General features: G+C 31.8%; 1 protein-coding gene across 1 annotated transcript; it reads left to right on the forward strand.

The window, feature by feature from the left end:
• The first annotated feature begins 20,141 nt into the window (after positions 1 to 20,141).
• Positions 20,142 to 25,403, forward strand: LOC142235120 (uncharacterized). Its single transcript, XM_075306374.1, has 4 exons — positions 20,142 to 21,224; positions 21,405 to 21,977; positions 22,096 to 22,521; positions 22,692 to 25,403. The coding sequence occupies exons 1-4, from the start codon at positions 20,142 to 20,144 to the stop codon at positions 25,401 to 25,403; spliced, it is 4,794 nt and encodes a 1,597-aa protein (XP_075162489.1).
• The last annotated feature ends 1,806 nt before the right edge of the window (positions 25,404 to 27,209 follow it).

Genomic DNA, 27,209 nt, shown 5'->3' on the forward strand with positions numbered 1-27,209 from the left:
ATAGAATTCGTATTCGATGTCCTGTTTTCTATTCTAAACACAGATAAAACAAACCAGTAAAATCCCTAATTCTACACAATTGGTAAATATTCTTAAGAATCCTTAGTAAATATCCTTAAGGCAAAATCTCATACAACGTAGACCCCTCGCATTTAGCCACCATTGTGTGGTTGGTTGCATTATAATGAAACCCAGGTTTGGGGTTACTCTTTAGAAAAAAAAACGGGGAAATAAAAAACAAAAAAGCCCAGCATGATCTGAGGAGCATGTGGCAACTGCACAATTCCATTGGTTATTGTTTCCATATTTTAAGTGCAAATGTCTTTTGTTTTTTTTTCGTATAACTTGAGGTGCTCTGCCACACTTCTCATGTAGGACATGTATCGTTTGCCCTGTATTATGTTTCCATTTTGTATTTCCAGGGACTCTAAAGCATTTTGTTAGCATATTTGTTTGGGTGTTCGTTTGTTCATCTCCTTTTCAAGTGGGTGACAAAATTCAGGAAGTTCTTTGCAATGTTCTTCAAAGGTGTCGTGTGTAAATATTATTTTAATCTTGCATCAGAAAATATATAAGGCAATGTGTATGCTATGCATAGGTCGGAGCAGGGATGGATTTTGATACGTGGTGGCACAAATAAACAGCAAACAGAAAAGAACCACTTTTTTCTACTTGACAAGGCTATGCATATGTTCAAGAGGACTTTCTTGAAATTGATTCGAAAGCAAAAAAAAAAAGGGCGAGAGTGTTTTTTTTTCTTTTTTAAAATAGTCCAAAAAACGCGAAGGGGAGAACTAATGGGCTTTGCATCATCGGCGTAATATATTTTGTTGATTTAAATCAACTGAAAAAATAAATCTCATGATTTTGAAGAGTTTGATTTTTTAGAAGAGAACTTGCAAAGGAAGAAAGTTTTGTTAATATAATGGGTATAAGTCATTTAATCTTTCGCAATACGAAGTTGTGGTAGAAGGATGATAGCATCTATGTACTAAACAATTGAAGGTAGGATACCAATTTAACAAGAATATGCGTCTGAAAATTCGGTCAGGCCGTATCTTATGACTCTCCACCAAGGATTGCGTACAGAGTTCTACTAAAGATTGTTATAGAAAATCGAATTACATGGGGTTTGGTATTGGTTTGGTATCAAGTGTAGTTTGTGCTGCCCGATTCTATGCTAAGCAATGACAAGGGATCTCCGAACGGCGTTCCACATAGCGGTGAAACCACTTAGAGAAGATTCGTCACAGTAAAGTTTGTTAATATGACCTAACACGTAAATTAATTTGACGTGAATTTACAGAAAATTTCGTCAAAATTTTATATCTATAAAAAATTTTGTTACAATTTTATTTCTATAGACAATTTTGCCAAAATTTTAATTCTAGAGAAGATTTCGCCAAAATTTTATTTCTATGGAAAATGTTGTGAAAATTTTATTTCTGTAGAAAATTTTGTCAAAATTTTATTTCTGTAGAAAATTTTGTCAAAATTTTATTACTATAGAAAGTTTTGTCTAAATTTATTTTCTATAGAAAATTTTGTCAACATTTTATCTCTGTAAAAAATTTGGTCAACAATTTTATTTCTATAAAAAATTTGGTCAAAATTCTATTTCTATAGAAAATTTTGTCAAAATTTTATCTCTATAAAAAATTTTGTCAAAATATTATTTCTATAGAAAATTTTCTCAAAATTTTATTTCTATAGAAAATTTGTCAACATTTCATTTCGATAGAAAAATTTTATTCCTATAGGATATTTTGTCAAAATTTTATCTCTATAAAAAATTTTGTCAAAATATTATTTCTATAGAAAATTTTCTCAAAATTGTATTTCTATAGAAAATTTGTCAAAATTTTATTTCAATAGAAAATTTTCTCAACATTTTATTTCGATAGCAAGTTTTGTACAAAATTTATTTCTATAGAAAGTTTTGTCAAAATTTTAGTGCTATAGAAATTTTTTTCAAAATTTTAGTGCTATACAAAAATTTTATTTCTATAGTAAATTTTGTCAAAATTTTATTTCTATAGTAAATTTTGTTAAAATTGATTTCTATAACAAATTTTGTCAAAATTTTATTTCTGTAGAAAATTTTGCCAAAATTTTATTTCAATAGAAAATTTTGTCGAAATTTTATTTCTATAGAAACTTTTGTCAAAATGTTATTTCTATAGCAAATTTTGTCGAAATGTTATTTCTATAGAAAATTTTGTCAAAATTTTATTTCTATAGAAAGTTTTGTCAAAATTTTAGTGCTATACCAAAATTGTATTTCGATAGAATATTTTGTCAAAATTTTATTTCTATATTAAATTTTGTCGACATTTGATTTCTATTGTAAATTTTGTTAAAATTTATTTCATTGAAAATTTTGTCAAAATTTTATCTCTATAAAAAATTTTGTCAAAATTTTATTTCTATAGTAAAATGTGTCAAATTTTTTTTTCTATAGAAAATTTTCTCAACATTTTAATTCTATAGAAAATTTTGTCAAAATTTGAAATTTTGCTAAAATTTTATTTCTGTAGAAAATTTTGCCAAAATTTTATTTCTATAAAAAATTTTGTCGAAATTTTATTTTATTTGTTGTTTTGATCTCAGCTTTAAAACCATTGTGTTGACTAAACTACAGGAGTAGCTTAACTAACAGAGGAAAAGAACTAAATTTGACAAACATTCGTTTCCTCTGTTGGCTAAGCTACTCTTGTAGTTTAGTCAACACAATGGTTTTAAAGCTGAGAGCAAAACAACAAATATGATTGAAGTACAAACCCACAATGAAAAATAAAACACAGATGAAGTAAGAGGAAGCCCGCTCAAAATAAACCCAGCCAACTGCACTCAAATTGATGATTTGATGGTGACAAAGGAAAAGAGAAATATTTGTATGAATTTATTTCGCCATAAGCCGGCTATCATAAACCTTTTTTCGGAAGGTTCAAGTGTGGTTCACCATGGGTTTAGAGAACTGCCTGGATTTATTCTGATAATTGGTTGATAGTTTTGCTGCAAGTAGAGGTTGCTGATGAGGAATGTGGTAATTCCGAAACGTGCGTCCATCCAACCATCTTGCAGTATATAGGGCTTTGCGCAAATAAATTTGCAAACATTCTTTTCCTCTGTTGGTTAAGCTACTCTTGTAGTTTAGTCAACACAATGGTTTTAAGGCTGAGATCAAAGCAACAAGTATGATTGAAGTACCAACCCACAATGAAAAACAAAACATGAAATTTTCTTTCTATAGTAAATTTTATCGAAATTTTATTTCTATAGAAAATTTTGTCAAAATTTTATTTCTGTAGAAAATTTTGCCAACATTTTATTTCTGTAGAAAATTTTGTCAAAATTTTATTTCTATAGAAAATTGTGCTAAAATTTTATTTCTATAGAAAATTTTGTTAAAATGTTATTTTTATATAAAATTTGAGTGACTCTTAGTTGGAGAGGAATATTTTGGAAAAACGTCAAACACTAAAAAATCTACCATTTTTGGTAGAATTCTACCAATTGTGGCAACCGTGATTCAATCCCCGTTTCGACCAAGCATCAAAATGCTTTTCAGTAGTAGATTATCCCCTCTCAGTTATGCTGGTGAAATTTTTGAGTACTTCAAAGCTTCTCTAGGTGGTTTCACCGCAACGTGGAACGTTATTCGGAATTGGCTTTGAAAAAGCGGTCCCTTGTCATTGAGATAAATATAGAATCCGGCAGTGGTCAGTGGTTCTTCGTCAGTTTTGCCCCACTTCCGGATCCAAAAAGAACATTTTCACTACACACATTTTTTTTCTGATTCAATCACGAAATTAATTGATCCAATTAATTTTTTAATTGAAATTTCTTCAATCACAGAAATGATAGTATCAATTAAAAAATTAATTGAAAGTCAATAAAAAAATTAATTGATCCAATTAAAAAATTAATTGATACTATTAATTTTTGTGATAACCAATCACAATTGTTTCAATTAAAATCTTTTTTGAATCAATTAAATTTTTAATTTAATATATATTAAAACTCAATTAAGACTTTAATTGGAAAAAATTCGTGAAATTTTTTTCTGTGTACTTTTCTGGCGACTCTCGTTTTGCTAGAGAATATTTCTAATTTTTTGTCCTGAGGTTTCATTTAACAAATGTTTTTACCTTTTTATTGACATATACTCGTATTGTATACACACAAAATTTTTTTTCTGATTCAATCACGAAATTAATTGGTCCAATTAATTTTTTAATTGAAATGTCTTCAATCACAGAAGTGATAGTATCACTTAAAAAATTAATAGAAGGTCAATTAAAAAATTAATTGATCCAATTTAAAAATTAATTGATACTATTATATACTATTTATATATTTACAAACATAATGAATTATGAAAATAAACAGGTAATATAGGTGCTAACAACATAGGTTTTCGACCTGTATTATATACTATTGTATTGTTTCAATTATAAAGTTATAAAATATAATTTTTTAAAACTCAATTAAAATTTTAATTGGAAAAATTTTCTTGAAATTTTTTCTGTGTACGTAGGTCTCCTACTCAACATCAAATATATGCCTTTCAAGGTAGAACAAACATTTTTCGAAAAAGAGCTTCCGCATGAGATAGGCAAACCAGGCATTGGGCTACTTCTGTACCTTTTTGGGGCTTTTGAATCGATCACAAATATTGTCAATCAAATCACCCCAATTCAATTGCAATAATTTGTAGTTAAAATTATTACTCAGGGTATGACAAAATTTTTATAGCTGTCATTTTTTGTTCAAATTTAGAAATTGTTTTTATTCACATTTTGTGATGACTCCTTTAAACACTCAACATCTATATATATTTTACTTAATGGAACTTTACTAGTATGAGTATTTAAATATCTCAATCACCCTAAAGAAACCGTTGTGTGATTTAACACTAGCATAGTTTAATCTAGAATTAAAAAAAGTGTGGTCTATTTAAAGCAAGTCTCTTAATCCCAAAGTCAGAAATCATTTAATCTTGTGTGCTCCCCTATAGCCAGACACACTTTATACCTTATGAATCAAATAAATTTGCACCCTTTTAGAGTCAATTTATTATAAAATATGGATATGCATTTATAAATAACGAAAAACGTCAGTCAGTGACTCATACCCTTACCTCTCTCCACCAAAACTTTAGCTATGTTCATATACAAGTTAGCTAGCTAGCTAGCGAGCACTTAACAAAGAGGTAATCAATCTTAACATCCAAACTCATTATGGCACTCAGATAAAGTAGACTGACATCATCCCGAGGCAAACATACAAACACACATATACAGACACACGTATACTCTCCATCATGTTTAAACTCTTACACTCACCATACTCCAAGCACTCACATTTTTAAATACTCGTTAAACTTTTCGTAGAGAAATTCTTGCTTGCTTTTCTCATGTATGCAATGTGCAGCACATGCAGCACACACACACACACACCCGAACCCAATGCAAAAGCATTTTAACAAACTCACTAACATTCATAGAATGGTTGATGATGTTGTTTTTTTACTTGTTTTTTTTTCGCTGACTGCCACTTTGCTTTTTCTCTGACTCTGACCCTTCTCTAGTCCATTCATTTTTCTAGCTGATGGATGCATCAGAAAGTGCTGGCAACACCTTTAGCATGTACAAAAAGGAAAAAAAGAGGATATGAACCCGGTCATGTGTGAGTGTGAACAATTGCTATTAGAAAAAAATCCAGTTGAATAGCTGCTTTTTCCTGCATTTTAAGTGGATGAATGAAGAACATGGATGTTGCAATATTTTCAAGTGTTTTCCCACCATTAAAGACCTAAGTGTTGTACATGGTGGTGTACATGGAGAATCTGAGCTATATGGGATATGCTTGTATTGAGACAATCCACCAGAGAACAGCAACAATGTCCTAAAGTGAGGGTAGTAAGGATTTGCCTGAATAGTGTGTCCTAAATATAGACTGAGTTACCGGCACCTTGTACATTTTGCAATCAATTTTCAAAATTGGCATTTTCTTTGTGTTTTCTTCGACTTTCGACGTATTCCCTATAGTTGAATGATTAAAGGATTTTCTCAGAATTTCGTGACGCTTTTGTCATTGATGTATTGATGAGTATCAATGTGCAATCAAGCAATGTCCCACCGTGTCAAAAATATTAAATGTAATAGGAACTCTATCATATATTGTAATCGCATCTAGGGACACAAAATTTTACTTTTGTCTAAATGAATATTTCGCAGTCGTCATTTGTTTGTTTTTTTTTTAATAGCGTGACAATTCGACATTTTATGCTGGCCAAAATCGAGTAGACGGCCTTCGACTAATCGAGTTTTCACAACAAAAAAATTAATTTTGACTCGAAATGAGAAAACTCTTTTATGCTGACAAGTCATCAAGTCTCTGTCCCTTTTCAATAATAGCAAAATCAAAAGGTGACTTTTTAATATACTTAAGAAAATAACATTTCCAAAGTTTTGGAAAATTATTTCCAAAATTTGGATAGTCGGACAATCGATAATAAGATCATATCAAAAATGAGTGATTTCTTTTTTTGCACCTAGCAGTCCCCTCTCACAGCACAGGGGAGGGATAATTTACATAAACGGAAGGGGCAGTAATTTCGTGATTGGAATTGAGGAAATATGAGGTCTTTTATAGAAAGGTGATGGAGATGGAAGCCTTGTTATAAAGGGTCTGGATTAGGTCTCTTTGTATACCTTGATCAAACCAAACGCAGGGTGTTCTTCAAGACCAGAGCAAAGGTCTAAAGATGACTTTTTTTATAAAAACAAAAATACTTTTCAGACAAGAAAACATTTCGTCTAAGTGTGCAAGAAATCCCGATGTGATAATATATTTCGTGTAATTTTAAATCTAAATTCTATGTATTTTACCCGCATTACTCAAATGGGCACGAAATTTTACTTCTACTTTTGTGTAATTTGGATGATCAGTGCGTATATCTATATCCGTAACGCGGGTTATATTGAAACACCGAGCCACCGTGGTGCAATGGTTAGCATGCCCGCCTTGCATACACATTATCCTACACAATATTGAGTATCCAACTCCAGTAATGCTGGTGACATTTCTAAGGGTTTCAAAGATCCTCTAAGTGGTTTCACTGCAATGTGGAAGGCCGTTCGGACTCGGCTATAGCAAGGAGGTCCCTTGTCATTGAGCTTAACATGGCATCGGGCAGCACACAGTGATAGGAGAGAAGTTCACCAATGTGGTATCAAAATGGACTGAATAGTCTATGTGAGCCTGATACATGGGGCAGCCACCTAACCTATACTGAAACATGGACCGATACACAGCAAAAATTGCTGGAATAAATACTCGAGACTCCAAATCGGGGCATATGTTAATATGGGTGTTTTATCAAATCTTAGACATATATATAGTCCATCTTCGAAACTGACTTGCTTGCAGAATAAAAAGAATCTGCGCCAAATTTCAGCATTATTACAACAGACATGCGGGCACGTTTATATCGCCTTAGAATTTCTCCCTGATCAAGAACCATACAAATTACCATTTGTTTTGTGTCGAATATGCCACAAAAATTCTATTGTTTGAATGGGAACCTAATGACAAAAAGAAAATTAAAAAAAAAGAAATGAAATGAAAAAGGAAAAAAATGAAATTTGTATATTTTGCAACCTTTTTTTGGTTTTACGAGTAATTAAAAGACCTCTACCAATACCTACACAAAATATTTAACTTGGCAAAAATCGAACCATTCGTTCTTTTACACCATCCACATAATTTAACCCCACACTAAACAAAATATTTACGTGATATTAAAGATTACGCAACCTAAATTTTAGGATGCGAAATTTACAAAATATTAAGTACAAATTTCTTTAAAATAATTAAATGTTACTTAAAATAAAGTTTATAATCTTTGCTTCAAAAATTTTTTTCATTATTTAGGACACAACTTTTGTCCCTCCGTTAAAGTCGCGTGTCATTGAACTAGGGCTAAATTCCTTAAAGTAATGAAGGACATTTTTGATTTCAAGAAATTGTCTTTAAATTAACTGAAATATTGAAACTTTAGATTTAAGATAAAAAAGCTTTAAATATAGGCTAAGACTTATTTTGAGGATTTAGCGTCTTCGGTTTAAAGTTTTTTTTTGGAATTAAGAAAAAAAAAATTTACCTTGAAGTATCCGTTATAATTTGGATTTTTAAACTGGCTTTTGTTTGTAAACCGCGAAAAGAGAATGAAAATTTGATAAATGAGATCTGTATCCTAATTTTAATTTTATTGGTCCTAGATTTAAAGCTAGATAGGGGAAGGTCAAAATCTTTGGATCCTAGTAAACTATTTTTGAGTGCATTTTCGACCAAATAAGGCTTAAAATTTAAATATTTTTTTTTAATATTTCTAGTCAATTATAGAAAACCCTTATTTTTGTATTCGATATCATAAACTAATAAAAACAAAAAATATAATAAAAGTCGGAGCACATATGTTTTTTGCCGCTTTCGAAGCGCTGTGCGATGGTGTTATCGAATTTTCAAGACTGAGAAACTCCTATTCAAAATCTACACCAGGACTATTGTAGACAATAGATTACGTGTAGTATATCCTGTCATCAGAAAGTTGACAATTAACCCGGCCACATATGAATAGTTTCTTATTTCAACAGAATCGGATGAAATTTGGAGATCCAGGAAGCTTCGCTGCCTATGCTAGCTTTCAATAGGATAAGATCAAATTTGGTCCCCCCAAGTGTCTCCGCAAGCCAAATTTGTGGATCGGTTTATTTGAAGGATATATTCATAATTATGATCCGATGAGAACCAATTTATGCATGATACCAAATTTCAACCGGATCGGATGAAATTTACGCCAAATTTGGTATTCAATTTCCAGGTGCCTATCTATAATTATGGATCGATTTTGACTCGTACCAAGTTTCCATAGCCTCTTTCGTTCGAGAGTTAGCGTGTTTTCAACAGACAGACGGACGAATGGGCATCGCTATATCGACTCAGAATTTCACCATGGCCCATAATATATACCGTATGGGGTCTCAGACTAATATTTCGATGTTGTAAAAATGGAATGACAAAGTTAATCTATGGCTGTTAACACTGGAATATCCTTCTTCACATTGCCCGTCCGTCTTGACAAAATATCATCCATAATTGCTTATTTAATATTATTGCCCAGAACTCCTTAATATACATCTGTATGGTCATAAGTAGATTCATAGTTACAATTACTAACTACCTAAAACATCGCATAGAACATCCTCTATCCGTTGTGGATGGTCTAAACTCATACAAAAACAAATAGAAAATATTTCAAATTCACCCCAAGGCAAACTGCATTTTACTCTAATCCCACACCGAGAAATAAATATGAATAGAGTTCCTTCCATATGAATGTGTTTGCAGTCTTTGCACAGCTATTATTTAGGATCATGTGTGAAGGCAGACATCCCTAGAGTTCGTTTAAAACAATAAATTGTGAGTTTCCGTGCAACAAATATGGCGAATTGCTTTGGGACATTGGGTACATTAAAACATTTTAGATGAATGTTTTGGTTAAATTGTTCTTTGAAAAGCGTATATAGAGAAATAATGACAGCATGTGGGTATTTGCCATCATTATTAGATAAGGGAATCTTTTTGAAAAAATTAAAAAAAGATCTTTCAATGCAATGGCATCAGATTAAAACATTGAAGTTTCCTTATTCTCCCATGGAGACTTCTCATATTTAAAATTCAAATGTATATGTATTTTCTATGGTTATGAACTTCAATTTAAAAAAAAAAGAAAGCTACAAATGTAAAATGGAGATGAAGAAGAAAGTCTATAAATTTCAACTCGGTTACATTTCTATTATATCCTTTTTGAAAAAAAAAAGAAAAAAGCTTGTGTTAAGCAAACCAACCAACCGAGCATACACGTTTTAACACTTTTTCTTCATTCATTCATTCATTCTTTCATTCACTCGATGCAATCATTCATCCATTACGAACACATTCAACATAATACAGTCTCGTACAATCTTTATGCATACATACACACACATATACCTGTGGTGTATTCATATGAAAAATTCGCTTATATGCAAGACATTTATGGAAGGCAAATCTTTGGTGTTTGACAGACACTGAATGCGACTCTTGAGCATTAAACTGTAACAAGTAAGAAAGGCACTAAGGTCTTATGAACACGTTTGCCGCAGTTGGTAGAATTCTACCAAACAATGGTAGATTTTTTACTGTGTGGTAGGTTGGGGAGCCACCGTGGTGCAATGGTTAGCACGGCCGCCTTGCATACACAGGGTCGTGGGTTCAAACCCAGTTTTGACCAAACTCCAAAAAGTTTTTCAGCGGTGGATATCCCACCTCAGTAATACTGGTGACATTTCCGAGTGTTTCAAAGCTTCTCTAAGTGGTTTCACTGCAATGTGGAACGCCGTTCGGACTCGGCTATAAAAAGGAGGTCCCTTGTCGTTGAGCTTAACATAGAATCGGGCAGCACTCAGCGATAAGAGAAAAGTTCACCACTGTGGTATCACTATGGACTGAATAGTCTAAGTGAGCCTGAAATGTCGGGCTGCCACTATACCTAACGTAATGTTTTGGCAGATTTTACAAAATATTCCTTTCCAACTAAGAGGTACTGAAATTTTCTATAGAAATATAATTTTGACAAACTTATCCCTAGAAATAAAATTTGGACAAAAATTCCATAGACATAAAATTTTGATAAAATATTCTATAGAAATAAAATTTTGACATTTTTTATGAAATAAATTTTTCACAAAATTTTCTATAGAAATAAAATTTTGACAAAATTTTCTTTAGAAATAAAATTTTGACATTCTTATGAAATAAAATTTTCCATAGAAATAAAATTTTGTCAATTTAAGTAAAATTTTGACAGAATTATGTACAGAAATAAAATTTTGACAAAATTTTCAATAGAAATTTTCTAAAGACATAAAATTTTCACAACATTTTCTATAGAAATAAAAAATTGACAAAATATTTTATAGGAATAAGATTTAGACAAAATATTCTATTGAAATAATATTTTGACAAAATTTTCTATGGGAATAAAGTTTTGACAAAATTTTCTATGGAAATAAAATTTTCTATAGAAATTTTCTAAAGGCATAAATTTTTCACAAAATTTTCGATAGAAATAAAATGTTGACAAAATTTTTTATAGAAAAAAGTTTGGAAATTTCTTCTATATAAATAAAATTTTGACAAAATATTCTAAAGGAATAACAATTTACTAAAAAATTGTATAGAAATAAAATTTTACAATATTGTCTATAGAAATAAAATCTTAACAAAATTTTCTACAGAAATAAAATTGTGACAAAATTTTATATAGAAATAAAATTGTGACAACATTTTTTATAGGAAGAAAATTTTTCCAAAATTTTCTACAGAAATAAAAGCTTGACAAAATGTTTTATAGAAACAAGACTTATATAGAAATACAATTTTGGCAAAATTTTCTACAGAAAAAAAATTTTGACAAAATTTCTACAGTAATAAAATTTTGACAAAATTTTCTTTAGAAATAAAATTTGATAGCATTTGCTATAAAAAAAATTTTCTATAGAATTAATATTTTAACAAAATTTTCCATAGAAATAAATATTTTCTATATAAGTAAAATCAATATTTTCTATGTAAGTAAAATTTTGATCGAATTTTCTACAGAAATATAATTTTGACAAACTTTTCTATAGAAATAAAATTTAGACAAAATTATCTATGGTAATAAGAGTTAGACAAAATTATCTATAGAAATAAATTTTTGACAAAATTTTCTATAGAAATAAAAGTTTGACAAAATGTTTTTTTAGGAATAAGATTTAGACAAAATTTTCTATTAAAATAAAATTTTGACAAAATTTTCTATGGAAATAAAAGTTTGACAAAGTATTCTATAAAAATAAAATTTTCTATAGAAATATTCTAAAGGCATACATTTTCACAAAATTTTCTATAGAAATAAAATTTTGACAAAATTTTTTATAGAAAAAAGTTTGGAAAAATTTTCTATATAAATAAAATTTTGACAAAATTTTCTATAGACATAAAATTTTGACAAAATTTTCTGCAGGAACAACAGTTTGACAAAATTTTCTATAGAAATACAATTTTGACAAAATTTTTTATGGGAATAAAATTTTGACAAAATAAAATAAAATTTTTACAAAATTTTCTATAGGAATAAAAGTTTGACAAAATATTTTATAGGAATAAGATTTAGACAAAATATTCTATAGTAATAAAATGTTGACAAAATATTCTATAAAAATAAAATTTTTACAAAATTTGCTATAGAAATAAAATTGTGACAAAATTTTCTATAAGAATAACATTTTCACAAAGCTTTCTATACAAATAAAAGTTTGACAAAATATTTCATAGAAATAAAATTTTTACAAAATTTTCTATGGAAATAAGATTTAGACAAAATTTTCTGAAGAAATAAAATTTTGACAAAATTTTCTGTAGGAACAAAAGTTTCACAAAATTTTCTATAGAAATACAATTTTGACAACATTATTTATGGGAATAAAATTTTCTATAGAAATAAAATTTTGACAAAATTTTCTATAGAAATAAAATTTTTACAAAATTTTCTTTTGGAATAAAATTTTCACAATGTTTTCTATAAAAATAAAAGTTTGACAAAATTTTCTATAAAAATAAGATTTAGACAAAATTTTCTATAGAAATAAAATTTTGACAAAATTTTTTATGGGAATAAAATTTTGACAAAATTTTCTATGGGAATATAATTTTGACAAAATGTTCTATAGGAACAAAAGTTTCACAAAATTTGCTATAGTAATAAAATTGTCTATAAGAATAACATTTTCACAAAGATTTCTATACAAATAAAAGTTTGACAAAATATTTCATAGAAATAAAATTTTGACAAAATTTTCTATAGAAATAAGATTTAGACAAAATTTTCTATAGAAATCACATTTTGACAAAATTTTTTATGGGAATAAAATTTTGACAAAATTTTCTATGGGAATATAGTTTTGAAAAAATTTTCTATAGAAATACAATTTTGACATTTTTTATGGGAATAAAATTTTGACAAAATTTTCTATAGAAATAAAATTTTCTATAGGAATAAAAGTTTGACAAAATATTTCATAGAAAAAAAAATTTGATAAAATTTTCTATAGAAATAAGGTTTAGACAAAATTTTCTATAGAAAAAATTTTTGACAAAATTTTCTATAGAAAAAAATTTTGACAAAATTTTCTATGGGAATATAATTTTGAAAAAATTTTCTATAGGAACAAAAGTTTCACAAAATTTGTTACAGAAATAAAATTTTGACAAAATTTTCTATACAAATAAAAGTTTGACAAAATATTCTATAGAAATAAAAGTTTGACAAAATATTCTATAGAAATAATATTTTGACAAAATTTTCTATAGAAATAAGATTTAGACAAAATTTTCTATAGAAATAAAATTTTTACAAAATGTTCTATGGGAATAAAATTTTCACAAAATTTTCTATGGGAATATAATTTTGACAAAATTTTCTATAGGAACAAAAGTTTCACAAAATTTTCTATTGGAATATAATTTTGACAAAATTTTCCATAGGAATAAAATTTTCACAACCTTTTCTATAGAAATAAAAGTTTGACAAAATTTTCTATAGAAATAAAATTGTGACAAAATTTTTTATAGAAATAAAATTTTGACAAATGTTTTTATAGAAATAAAGTTGTGACAAAATTTTTTATGAAACCAAAGTTTTGACAAAATTTTCTATAGAAATAAATTTTTCTAAAGGCATAAAATTGTTCTATAGAAATAAAAGATTGACAAAAGGTTATATAGGAATAATATTTGGACAAAATTATCTATTGAAATAAAATTTTGACAAAATTTTCTATGGCATTAAAAGTGTCACAAAATATTCTATAGAAATAAAATTTTGACAACGTTTTCTATAGAAATAATATTTTGGAAAATTTTTCTATAGAATTTAAATTTCGACAAAAAAAAATTGATGAAAATTTTTATCAATTTAGAAATTTTTATCAATTTAAGATTTAAACAAAAGTTTCTATTGAAAAAAATTTTGACAAAATTTTCTATAGAAATAAAATTGTGACAACATTTTCTATAGGAATAAAAATGTCACAAAATTTTCTATAGAAATAAAATTTTGACAACATTTTCTATTGAAATAACATTTTGACAAATAGAAAATTGATAAAAAGTTCTATAGAAATAAAATTTTGACAACATTTTTTATGGATTTCATATTTACAAAATTTTCTAATTTTTTATAAAAAATCAATTTTCGTGTTAGGTCATATTTTCAACGTTCATTGTGAGTATAAAATGAAAACTTTCCCTTTGTTGGTGCAAGCAAAACATTTAAAATTCGGCACATTTACAATTCAAGGGATATTTTTACATCTAAAAAATTTTCGATAATATGAGAGATCTAATATATAAGATTGCAAATACTGAAATAAGCTTCTAAAAAATAGTAAAATGGACATATCTTTCGAAGAAATAAATAGAATAATTTTTTTAAAAAACTTCAAAACAATATTTTTTAGGCTCAATCAATGGACTGAGCCTAACATATCGGCCTGCCACTTTACCTAACCTTACACATATTCTTTGGCTATTGGAATTGAAATTTGAATTAAGATAACAAAGTCAATCTGTGACCGCTTGATTCATTCAATTTTCGCAACGACTAGGATTCTATGTTCTTAAGTAACATATTACGATATAACAAAATGAAAGGAGTAGCAATCTACCCCATCGTTTGATAAGAGGACTTCCTCTGTCCAATTATTACATGCAGCCATACGATGTAGTCATTACTAAATCAATGTTATGTCTGCAAATAATAGTGGAGCTTTAGTACTTTACTCATCTTTTTCGTTATCGTCTTAAAAGCTCTTATATTTCACATTGATTTACTATTATAGACAGGATACAATAATCTCCTCCTACTTTTTTACATTGTCATGTTTTGCCACCCATATTCCTATTTCTCTAGTATTAATCAATTTTTGCATAGTTTAGTTTTTTTTATTTCATTTGGTTTGATTTGATAGTCAGTTTTACTATTCGCAATGTCCATGAATTAATTTTGCTCATCCCTTGTGGTCAATAAATAAATCAAGTATACAAAACTAATTGGTTTTATGTTTCCTTGAATTAATTAAATTAATGTGGTGTTTTTCTCATTCTCTTCCACTCTCTCTCTCTCTCTATTTCCTGTAATCCACATAGATTTGACATTGATTGAATTGACCTACTTTTCAAATAAGATTAAGTTCAGATATCACAGGAGTATTTTTTTTTGTTTTGCAAAAATCTTCATTTCCATAGCATTTTCTATTTCCTTAAGTACTAACACCCCCTTTGTGTGTAGACAAGTAGAATAAAGAGGCGAAATTATGTAAACGTTAGACTTTAATTTTGTATATGTATGTGTGTTCTTCAAAAGGACACCGTAAAAAGCTTTAAGGTAGAGAAAAAGAAACGCACTGTAACTCTTTTGAGTAGAGCTGTTGAAACGTTTTAATGACCGTCGCCTTTTTGTTAACACTTAGAGAAATGAGAATGTGTGTTTGTGTGTCGGTGTTGGTATGTATGTCTTTGCTGGTTCTTCAATTGTGGCGCAAAAAAAAAAAAAGAAATGAAACATTTTCCATACCGACTCTTTACAACGTATTCATGTGGTGTTTCTTCTTGTATTTGCATTGCTGTATTATATGCCCGGTAAACGTTATGGTTTCATAGAAATTAAACAGCCTCACCGAGTACAAGATTTTTGTATCTTCGGTTTATTGTTGGTTGGGGATCAATGAAGGACCTCATTGCCAACGTTAGAAATGAGATATAAGACTTTTCAACATCTATAAAACCAGCCATGAGATTCTATTTCATTTCATTGTTAAGAAAACATTTCGAACTATGTTTTATTTTTTTCTTAAAAATTTTAAAGCACCTTAATATTCTTTTGGATTCATGTTCATATACTTCAGTTTATTTTATTTTTTTTTTATATTTAATTCCACAACCACAATTGTTAAGCACTTACATTATTCGAATTGTGGTAAAGCTCTAAGAGATTACTAGCCACCCCATTCCTTTTGTTGCATCCTCCACAAAAGCGATGGAAGATAGGAAAAAAAGCAATGGTTGTTGATCCCTCGACCAAAGTGATCCATTATAGATTTTTGCAATTTAACTGTAACGGGCTTCGAGGTAAGATTTGTGAATTTGGAGATTTTATGTATCAGAAAAGAATTAGAGTCGCGGCGTTGCAAGAAATGAAGATGTAGCTTGGGATTGGGATCAACATAATCTACCAAAATTTGAAGAAAATTTTTAAAAAATCTACCAAATTTTAAAATTACCTTTATTTTGCAGTTTTTGATAAATTTTTGTTGTTAGTAGTGATGGGATATATTATTTTATTTTAGAAATTTATTTCAATATTTGCTGTGTTATGTATTTTAATCTCTTCTTATAGCGACAATTGTTTGGGTATATAAATATCCCTTGAAGTGCAAATGTGTTAAATTTTTAATGTTATAACGATTTTACTTGTTTTGTTTTTTATTGTTTGTTGGTTCTTCAAGCAAGTAAACAAACAAAAAATTCCAATTAAAGTCTTAATTGAGTTTTAAAAATATATTCAATTAAAAATTTAATTGATTCAACAAATGTTTAATAGAAACAAAAATCAATTAATGGATCAATTACTTTTGTAATTCACTTTCAATTAATGTTTAATTGACACTATCATTTCTGTGATTGAAGACATTTCAATTAAAAAAATTAATTGGATCAATTCGTGATTGAATCAGAAAAACAATTTTTGTGTGTAGGGGATGCTGAGGAGGAATGCGGTAACTCCGAAACGTGATGGCCAACCATCTTGCAGTCTTTATTTCCTCTCATGCTTAAGCTACTCTTTTAGTTTAGTCAACGTATGGTTTTAAGTTGAAATAAAAACAACAAAAATAACAATTTAGGTTTGCACAAATAAGGGAATGTTACTACTTCTACAAAATGGGAGAACTTATTCACAGTGGATTTTGATAGTAATTAAAAATTTTAAAGATTTTGAATTTATAGAAAATTTTGTCAAAGGTATAGAATATTTATCAAATTTAAACTTTTATAGAAAATGTACTTCTATAGAGAATTTTGTTGAACTTTTATTTGTATAGAAAATTTTCTCAAAAATTTTACAATATAGAAAATTTTCTCAAAATTTTATTTCTAAAGAAAGTTTTGCCAAAATTTTATTTCTTTAGAACGAAAAAGCTATCGACTTGAAACTTGGCACAAGTAGTTGTTATTGATGTATGTCAGATGGTATTGCAAATGGGCCATATCGGTCCACTTTTACGTATAACCCCCATATAAAGGGATCCTCAGATTTGGCTTGTGGAGCATCTAAGAGAATCATATTTCATCCGATCCGGCTGAAATTTGGTACATGGTGGTGGTATATGGTCTCTAACAACCATGCAAAAATTGCATAGATGTGGTCCATAATTATGGACCACATCGGTCCATAATTATATATAGCCCCTGTTTATGCCACATAAACACTTAAGAACACTTCCCGACTAAAATTAATTTTTTCACTACTGAATCCCTTTATGGGATTTACAAATACCCAAATAGTCGATAGATACTTTTCACTGTGATCGATAAATTATTTTGTAAATGTCAAAGTAAATTCACCACAATGTCAAACCATATCTCAGGTCTTATTTCCGTAGAAAAATAAGTATATCTTTTCTGTTTGAATTTATCGACCATACTGGTAAGACGTCAAAGTTGAAGAAATAAATCCAATTGTATTCCATCGATCTGAAATCAATTTGTTTTCTTGTTTCTTTCGTTACATTGCATCCATATTGGTTTGTTTCTTCCAAATCATATCATCTGGAGTACAAAGCCGACTATTCTCCCAGAATAGTTGACTTTGTTTCGGCTCAAGAGATTCTACATTCCACAGGTTGATCTTTTTACCCATACACACTAACATTTTTGGTCCAGTTCGAGACGGATTCGCTCCCGTGGATTCCATCGACTCTTGTAATAATTGCTCTCTGAGAAATCGATTCCACATACCAGTTATTCTCATCATCATCGTCATCACCAAACATCAAACAGGTTAGTTGACGTTTTCCATTTATTCTTCATTTCATTCTGCTAGTGCTATTCAGTGTGGTTACGAGCTCCGTAATTAAATTTAGAAAATTTATTAAAATATTGAGTAAAAAGAAGTTATTGTTAAAAAAAAAGTAAAACGTATAAAATTAAAACCTAAAAGTGCATGCGAACTAAAATCACTATAAATCAAACGAAGAAAAGGAAATAAATACTGCTCTACTTGTGTTAACAAGTGACGCAAGTACATATTCTGGGAGAAGAATTAAAAAGCTTAAAGGTAAATGAGACACTGCATATCATCCGCTAAAAAGAACTGAAGTAGAGAAAGGAAAATTGGCCCGTAGCATTCGTAAAGGAACTTTGATTGAAGCGTAAGTCGTATTCTGTGAACCGAAAAACGTGCTCTGTAAAATTCCCTAACAGCACATGTTCATAACAGACGCCTTCTGTAGATCTATACACGGCTCTGTTATAATGCTATGACTATGTTCCATTTTTCCTTTACAGTGATCCATATTCCCCTATTTCTCCTCACTGCCCAACAACTATAATACTCTCTCACTTTGATTTCGCCTTTGCCGCTATTTAACATCACACCCCCGCTACCCATTCCTTAGGCTTCACCAACAGTAGACACTAAAATATTTTGTTCACTCTGTCTCCATCACAATTGCCTACCCCTTCCCTCCTTCTAACCCGTTTCTACTAGTCTACAAGTCTGCTTTGTGAGACTATTATAAACATAGTTACAGTGATCCCACTAATTCCCCGTATAATACATTTTACAGCACTTTTTTTTGATTTAGTTGATAGTATTGCTTAAATATTTTAAATACTTTAATTATTATAAAATATTTATTATTGAGCATAATATATATTTTTTTTTCTATTAAATAAATTATTCACGAAACAAGTAATCGCTCTGATTTTATATGAAATTGCGCCCAATATCAATAATTTTATATTCGATTTTAATTTACTTATTTTTTTGTGAGTAGTTGAAAGCTATTGAGCGATTTTTGCTAATGGTTAATCTGGGAAAGGTTTGTGATTTAGTATCATATGTTGCTATCCATTACAACTCATTGTTTGTTTTCAAAATAAATCAGTCGCAGTTGAGGAGGCAGCTCCGTAGTTAGCCCACGCTTTGTGAGTTTAATTCTTTTCGTATTCTCCATCTGTCTTCATATCTATAGCGCAGCTTTAAGAACCCTCTCTCCTAGTGTTCCCATTTCTTTTTCATCACCAACACACTCAACCATACCTACAGTTTTCTTACTGCGCAGGCCCCATCCACTCTCTCGTTCTCTTAAGATCCACTATTGTGGAACTCTTCTGGAAGTAGGAGAAGGCAAACTGGAAATTCCATTTTTTCAACGGCCTTATATTTTTGCATTTTGTTGTGATTCTTAAACAGCTGATATCGCGACATTTACGAATCTTTTCAATCTTTTATCTATTGAATACATAATATCTCTTTTTATTTTTTCTTTTCGATGGTAAATTTGTAGGGTTGTCGCAACTTACGTTTTTACAATTTCTGGAAGGGAAAATCGTATTAGTCGTAGTCGTAAAATTTTCCTTACGTTTTTTTAATTTTATTTTTTTTATCGCATGCTACTTATTCATAATGTTTTATTTTCTTGGATTTATTCATAACTTCCTATTGGGTTTTGAAAATATATTTATTTTGCTATATTTTATTTTTTCTATCCATTTATTCCGCGGGCATCACATACGTTTTGTGGGATTTTAATGGTATTTCAAATTTGAGTCATAAATCGTAAATTGGTATAGAGAATCTGTGTTCCATTTCTTTTGGTTGATTTTTTTAAATATTTTCAACGGTATTCGTTTTATTCGAAAAGTTCGTCCAAAATAGTGTCGAATTTTTATTTTCGTTGATTGTATATATCTTATAATTTGTTACAATGTCCCTCAATAAGTTCATCCGTGATTCAGATAGGTTGGTGGACTTCGAAGCCAACCTTAACGACAAGAATACTCCATTGTCGTCATCTTTTCTCATAGAAGCCCATATGGAAGAATTGAAGCCGTTGTGGGAAAAGGTCAAGCATTCGTATGATAAATGTCTCCAAGATATTGAAGCGAGGACAAGTGGTGAGCAGGGGGATACATCGGGCGATGATAAGAGGGCTTCCGAGTTGGAAACGGTTAAGGCGAAGTATAGAAGTACATATGCATCTTATTGTCGATGTAGTGCACGCCTACGTGAAATTTTATTAGACCAGTCTCCTCCCAATGCAAGTCCAGTTCCTCAGTCCACGACTTCCCATCACATTCACGTTCCCGAAGCCCCGAATGGCTTCAAGTTACCCCCGTGTGAGATTCCAACTTTCACAGGGGATTTCTCAGCATGGCCAACATTTAGGGACATATTTAAGGCAGTATGTCTGAATAATCCGAGGCTGAGCTCTGTTGAGAAATTGTTCCATCTCAATCAGAGAACGAGGGGGGAGGCCCACGATATCGTGAGCAAATTCCCTCTTACTAACGATAACTTCGAAATTGCATGGAATAATCTTTCTGCTCGTTATGAGAACCAGAGAGTTCTTGTGAACATTCAGCTGAAGAATTTGTTTGGCCTTCCACCTATCACTTCGGAATCTGGAACAGCATTGAAAAAACTTCAAAGGGACATGAATACATGCATCTCCCTTCTCAAACAATATAATATCCAAGTCGATACGTGGGACCCTATTTTTACATTTATATGCTCCAATCGACTTCCAGACTCCACTTTAACTTTATGGGAGCAAACGCTCTCAGATAAAACAGTCATTCCGAAGTGGGCCGAATTAGATGACTTCCTGACGAATCGCCATAAGACATTAGAGTCTGTATCGGAGATTCGGAAACAGGAGTCGAATTCTACTACTAAATCCAAATCTCTAATGGGAAAACCCCACAATCGAGCAAATTCCTCAAATGTAAAGTCGTTTCAGACCAAGGTGTCGGAACCAAAATGCTTCCTATGCCCAAAAGAGGCTCACGTAATTCGTCTGTGCCCAAAGTTCCTCAAATTTGATCCAAACCAAAGATTTACAGAGATTAAATCCAAGAACTTGTGTATAAACTGTTTTTCTTCATCCCACACAGTCAAAGACTGCAAGAGCAAATATTCCTGTCGTGTATGCCATAAGAAACATAATTCTCTTCTCCATAAACCACAGAGTGGCCAATCTAATACTGGTCTAAATTCTGATTCAAATACATGCCCACATCCTTCTACATCAACAGTATTACAGTCCACTACTGCATCAGGAAGTGGGATAATTAATGCTTGTTTTTCGACTAGTTCTCGTGGTGTTTTACTGGGAACTGCTTTAGTAAGAATTAAGCACAATGACCTAACATACACTGAAAGGGCTTTAGTTGACTCGGGATCAGAGGGAACTTTTATCTCGCGGAGACTTTTTAATTTACTTAAACTTCCATTCAAACATACCAATGCTAAGATTTCGGGATTAAATCATACAATATCAGCGTCAGTACAAAAGGAATGTTCATTCCTACTATGCTCTAACACTGATGACACCATAGAAATTTTTGCCTCAGCACTTGTGGTTCCTCATCTCTCAGGAAATCTTCCGTCGAGTACTTTCGACATTGGCACACTTTCAGCTCTTCCAAATATTCCTCTTGCTGATCCAAAATTCTTTGAAAGCTCCAAAATCGATATCCTTTTAGGGGGGGGACATTTTGCCATCAATAATTCTTCCAGGCCTAAAGCTGCAAATTTGCGGGTCACTAATGGCCCAAGAAACTGTATTCGGATGGGTTTTGACAGGGCCTATTCCAAATCCTTCCACAAATTTTTCTCCCACGATTTTATCCTATTTTTGTGAAATCTCACTGGATAAGGAGATTTCACGTTTTTGGGAGGTGGAAGATCTTCCCAGGAAGAAATTTACTTCATCATCTGACCAATTTTGTGAAAGCTTATATGTCCACACAACAAGAAGAAACGAAGAGGGACGATATATTGTATCACTTCCTTTTAAAGAAGCGTATCCAAAGGATATTGACATTGCTCAATCTAGGAGAATTGCAATGGCCCAGTATTTTCGAAATGAGGCCCGTCTTATTCGTACTCCTGCCTTTAAGGATGAATATGACAATGTCCTTGCAGAATATATTTCACTGAAGCATATGTCTAAAGTTTTCCCTTCTAATTTATATGAGGATTCCAAGAATTATTACCTACCGCATCATGCGGTAATAAGGCCTGAAAGTGTTACCACTAAGGTCCGAGTCGTTTTCAATGCTTCGGCTCCATCTTCGAATGGAGTAAGCTTGAATGACTTACTTTATACAGGCCCAATTTTACAAAACGAACTTATCACACTTATCCTCAATTGGCGATTCTTCCGATATGTATTCAATGGTGATATAACCAAAATGTATCGCCAGATTCTGGTGGATCCGAATCAAACAAGCTTCCAACGTATCCTTTTTAGGACAAAGATTTAGAAGATTTTGAACTTAAAACTGTCACCTTTGGTGTAAATTGTGCGCCTTACTTGGCCATACGTACAATGATACAGTTGGCTGATGATGTCCAATCTCAATATCCAAAGGCTAGTGAAATCCTTCGCAATTGCATGTATGTTGACGACGCATTGGCCGGCTCACATTCAATTTCAGAAGCTATTGAATCTAGAAACCAACTGATTTTGGCTTTGAAATCAGCTGGTTTTGAAATGCGAAAATGGACATCTAATTCCAAGGCTATCTTATACGACATTCCACCATCCGATTTACTAAATGCGGACTTTTTAGAATTCGATGACTCCAGTACTGCCAAAACTCTTGGCATCCGTTGGAATGCTTTATCCGACTCATTCTTTTTTGTCCAAAATTTTCCTTCTTCCTCGACATACACCAAAAGAGAAATATTATCACAGATTTCGAAATTATTTGATCCCGTTGGGTGGCTGTCACCATGCATTATTGTGGCTAAAATTATTATGCAACAAGTATGGATTGATGGCACGGGATGGGACGAAAGGATAACGGACGAGTCCTTGAAAAAGTGGAATACTTTTCAAATCAATTATCCTTATATTAATTCCATTAAAATTCCAAGATGGTTCGATTATTGCCCTGAGAGTAAGGTACAATTCCATGGTTTCAGCGATGCGTCAGAAAAAGCATACGCTGCGGCATTGTACATCCGAATAAAAAACCGAAATTCCATATCCACTCATTTGGTTGCTTCCAAGACCAAAGTTGCCCCAATAAAAACTCTGTCGATTCCAAGACTGGAGTTATGTGGCGCGACATTGCTCGCCGAAATGATAGACCATATTATTCCTCAACTTAATTTAAATGAATTTTCAGTAGATTGTTGGACCGACTCAACAATAGTTCTTTCGTGGTTGTCAAAGCCTCCTTGTTTTTGGGCTACTTTTGTTGCCAATAGGGTATCCAAAATAATTCAAATTGTTCCACCACACAAATGGCATCACGTTGTATCTGAACTCAATCCATCTGACCTTGCTAGTCGAGGTTTACTCCCACAAGACCTCATTGAAAATGAACTTTGGTGGCAAGGACCAGAATTTCTTAGAAATTCCGATGATTGTTGGCCAATTTTTAATCACTTAATCACGCCAGATATCGACTTGGAAAGAAAAGCAATAAAAGTAAATTTTTCATATTTCACTGAGTTTAATGATCTCCTGGACAAGTTTTCTTCACTATCAAGAGCGATTAGAGTGATTGCATACATATATCGATTCTTTTATCGAACACATCCCAAGTTTAAATCCAACTTTCATAAGCCAACTAAGGATGTTTCCACCTTTGAAGTTGTTACGGTACAGAAGCGCTTGCAAATTATTTGCCAAAAGGCATACTATCCCAATGAGTACCAGGCACTTTCCGCCAAGAAGCGTATTGCAACTTCTAGTACCCTTCTTAGTTTGAATCCATTTGTGGATAATGAGGGCCTAATGCGCGTGTGTGGTCGACTATCAAATTCGCCAGCTCTAACATACAATGAAAGACATCCAATTATAATTCCCTATAACTGTCAGTATTCCCGGCTACTGGTTCGCTTCATCCACGAAATTTCTCTTCATGGAGGCAACCAATTAATGCTAAAACTGATCAGAGCACAGTATTGGATACCTAAAGCAAAAAATCTCATAAAAACTACGATAAATAAGTGTAAGCCATGTACACTTTATAAACACAAATGCCAAACTCAATTAATGTCCGCTCTGCCGCCTCAACGAGCAGAATACTCACGTCCTTTCACTCACACCGGCATAGACTTTGCGGGTCCTTTTGACATTAAGTCATATTCCGGTCGAGCATGTCGCATTTCGAAAGGTTATACTTGTGTCTTTGTATGTTTTTCCACAAAGGCGATCCACTTGGAAGCTACATCCGAACTCTCAACGGCTGCATTTTTAGGCGCTTTTAGTAGGTTCGTTTCTCGCCGTGGATGTCCTCTACATTTGTATTCCGATAATGGGACAAATTTTGTAGGAGCATCCAAAACTCTTGCAAAAGACTTTCTCCTAACATCCAATCGTCTTATCACTTCGAATTATGCCCACCAGAATGTTACGTGGCACTTCATTCCTCCAGGTGCCCCGCACATGGGTGGGCTGTGGGAGGCTGGGGTGAAAAGCTTTAAAGCTCATCTCAAAAAAGGGGCAGCGAATTTCAAACATACTTTTGAAGAATTTCAAACCCTCCTGGCAAGAATTGAGGCATGTTTAAATTCGCGTCCTATTTCTCCTTGCTCCCAGGAACCAACAGATCTGTCCGCTCTAACTCCTGGACACTTTTTAATAGGGTCACCACTTTTAGTTCCCATCGATCCATCTACTCATGAAAATCCAATGTCCATAGTTAACCGCTGGCAACGACTTAAGGTAATCCACCAGCACTTCTGCCTTCGCTGGAAAGAAGAATACCTTAAAGAACTGCACAAGCGGAATAAATGGAAACGGCCAACAGAAAATCTACAAGAAAATACTATGGTAGTTATTCGAGAGGAAAATCTACCTCCAAATTGTTGGCGTTTGGGGAGAGTCAAGAAGGTCTATACAGGAACCGACAATCGGGTCAGAGTTGCGGAAGTCGTTACGCAAAAGGGCATGGTAACCCGCCCAATCACGAAGCTCGTCATCCTTCCGTTTGACAATACACCCTAAATAGCACTCCTCATATCACTGCGACCATAAACCCATTTCAAACGTAAGAATTCCGATCTGCTTATAGTCCGACAATGCGTGCCACTAAGAAAACTCAGAACAGCAACACAAATAATCATGGAAAGAAGAAGACCAATTCATATATATGCCGCTTATGTAGATGTCCCCATCCATTGCGAAAATGCAAACGGTTTTTGAATATGAACACCGTCAAGCGCCTTGAGATCGTAAATAAATATGGATACTGCAAAAACTGTCTGGCACATGAACATTCAGGGAATACCTGTTTTACGACAACTGGGTGCCATTATTGCACAAAAGCTCATCATACATTGCTACACACACATACAAGACTAAGGGAAACCCAGCGAAAGCAACGCAAATCAGCACCAGAATCGTCTTCTTCCAGCCCAACTCTTGCCAAAAAACCTCAAATAGCAGCAAGTGCACCGACATCATCCAATTCAGCAAGTACATCGCTATCGGCAATATTAAAGCAAAATTCAGTTACATTGCTCCCGACTGTTTTGGTATGTGTTGCCACTAAAAATGGAAATAATACTCTAAGATGCCTTTTAGATTCCGGATCGAAATCTAGTTGCATATCTTCAAAGGTTGTAGACAAACTTGGATTAACCACATTATCTTTAGACGAAGAAACAATTTGTCCACTTTCGCTGATGTCTACCTACGACTCCGATATCTATATTGAAACCGTGTTAAAAGTCAATAATCGCATATCGGTTCATACACCAAGTAAAACAATTTCGTCATCATGTACTAAGCATTTTTCGAATCTTCTGTTGGCGGATAAGGAATTTTACAAGTCCGGTCCAATTTCTATTATATTGGGTGTAGATGTGTACGCACGCATAATAAGCGAGGGTTTCATACATAGAGCTGGGTTGCCAACAGCCCAAAACACTATTTATGGTTGGTCTCTTTACGGTACCTGCTCCAGTTAATTAGTTCTTTTTTTTATAATTTATTTTTAATTTTTTGTCAAATGAAAACCCACTGAAGAATGCACTGATTCTTAGAGAATAAATGAAAACGTGAACTGTCCATCACATTTTCCATTGATTACATTTATATACATATATATATTAAAAAAAAAAAAAAATTTGAATTATTTTTCCGTATCAATAATATATTCCATATTGTAAATTAAGCATGAAAATTACTTCTAGTAATTAGAAAAGAAAAATTAAAAATCATTAATGCATATTTACATGACCACTTAAGATATGGTTTGAAAATCAATCTTTGTTTTGGTTTGCAGGCGTCCTGCAAGGCGGGCGCTAATGTTTATGCCACATAAACACTTAAGAACACTTCCCGACTAAAATTAATTTTTTCACTACTGAATCCCTTTATGGGATTTACAAATACCCAAATAGTCGATAGATACTTTTCACTGTGATCGATAAATTATTTTGTAAATGTCAAAGTAAATTCACCACAATGTCAAACCATATCTCAGGTCTTATTTCCGTAGAAAAATAAGTATATCTTTTCTGTTTGAATTTATCGACCATACTGGTAAGACGTCAAAGTTGAAGAAATAAATCCAATTGTATTCCATCGATCTGAAATCAATTTGTTTTCTTGTTTCTTTCGTTCCATTGCATCCATATTGGTTTGTTTCTTCCAAATCATATCATCTGGAGTACAAAGCCGACTATTCTCCCAGAATAGTTGACTTTGTTTCGGCTCAAGAGATTCTACATTCCACAGGTTGATCTTTTTACCCATACACACTAACAGCCCCCATATAAACCGATCCCCAGATTTGCCTTGCGGAAC

Source organism: Haematobia irritans, chromosome 1 (assembly GCF_050003625.1).
Source record: "Haematobia irritans isolate KBUSLIRL chromosome 1, ASM5000362v1, whole genome shotgun sequence".
Classification (NCBI taxonomy): domain Eukaryota; kingdom Metazoa; phylum Arthropoda; class Insecta; order Diptera; family Muscidae; genus Haematobia; species Haematobia irritans.

Coding starts and splice junctions, on each gene's coding strand:
- LOC142235120 (XM_075306374.1), top strand. CDS start 20,142: ATGTCCCTCAATAAGTTCATCCGTGATTCAGATAGGTTGGTGGACTTC. Junction 21,225..21,404: donor TATGCCCAAAAGAGGCTCAC/GTAATTCGTCTG, acceptor CATAAACCACAG/AGTGGCCAATCTAATACTGG. Junction 22,522..22,691: donor CGGCTCCATCTTCGAATGGA/GTAAGCTTGAAT, acceptor TATCCTTTTTAG/GACAAAGATTTAGAAGATTT.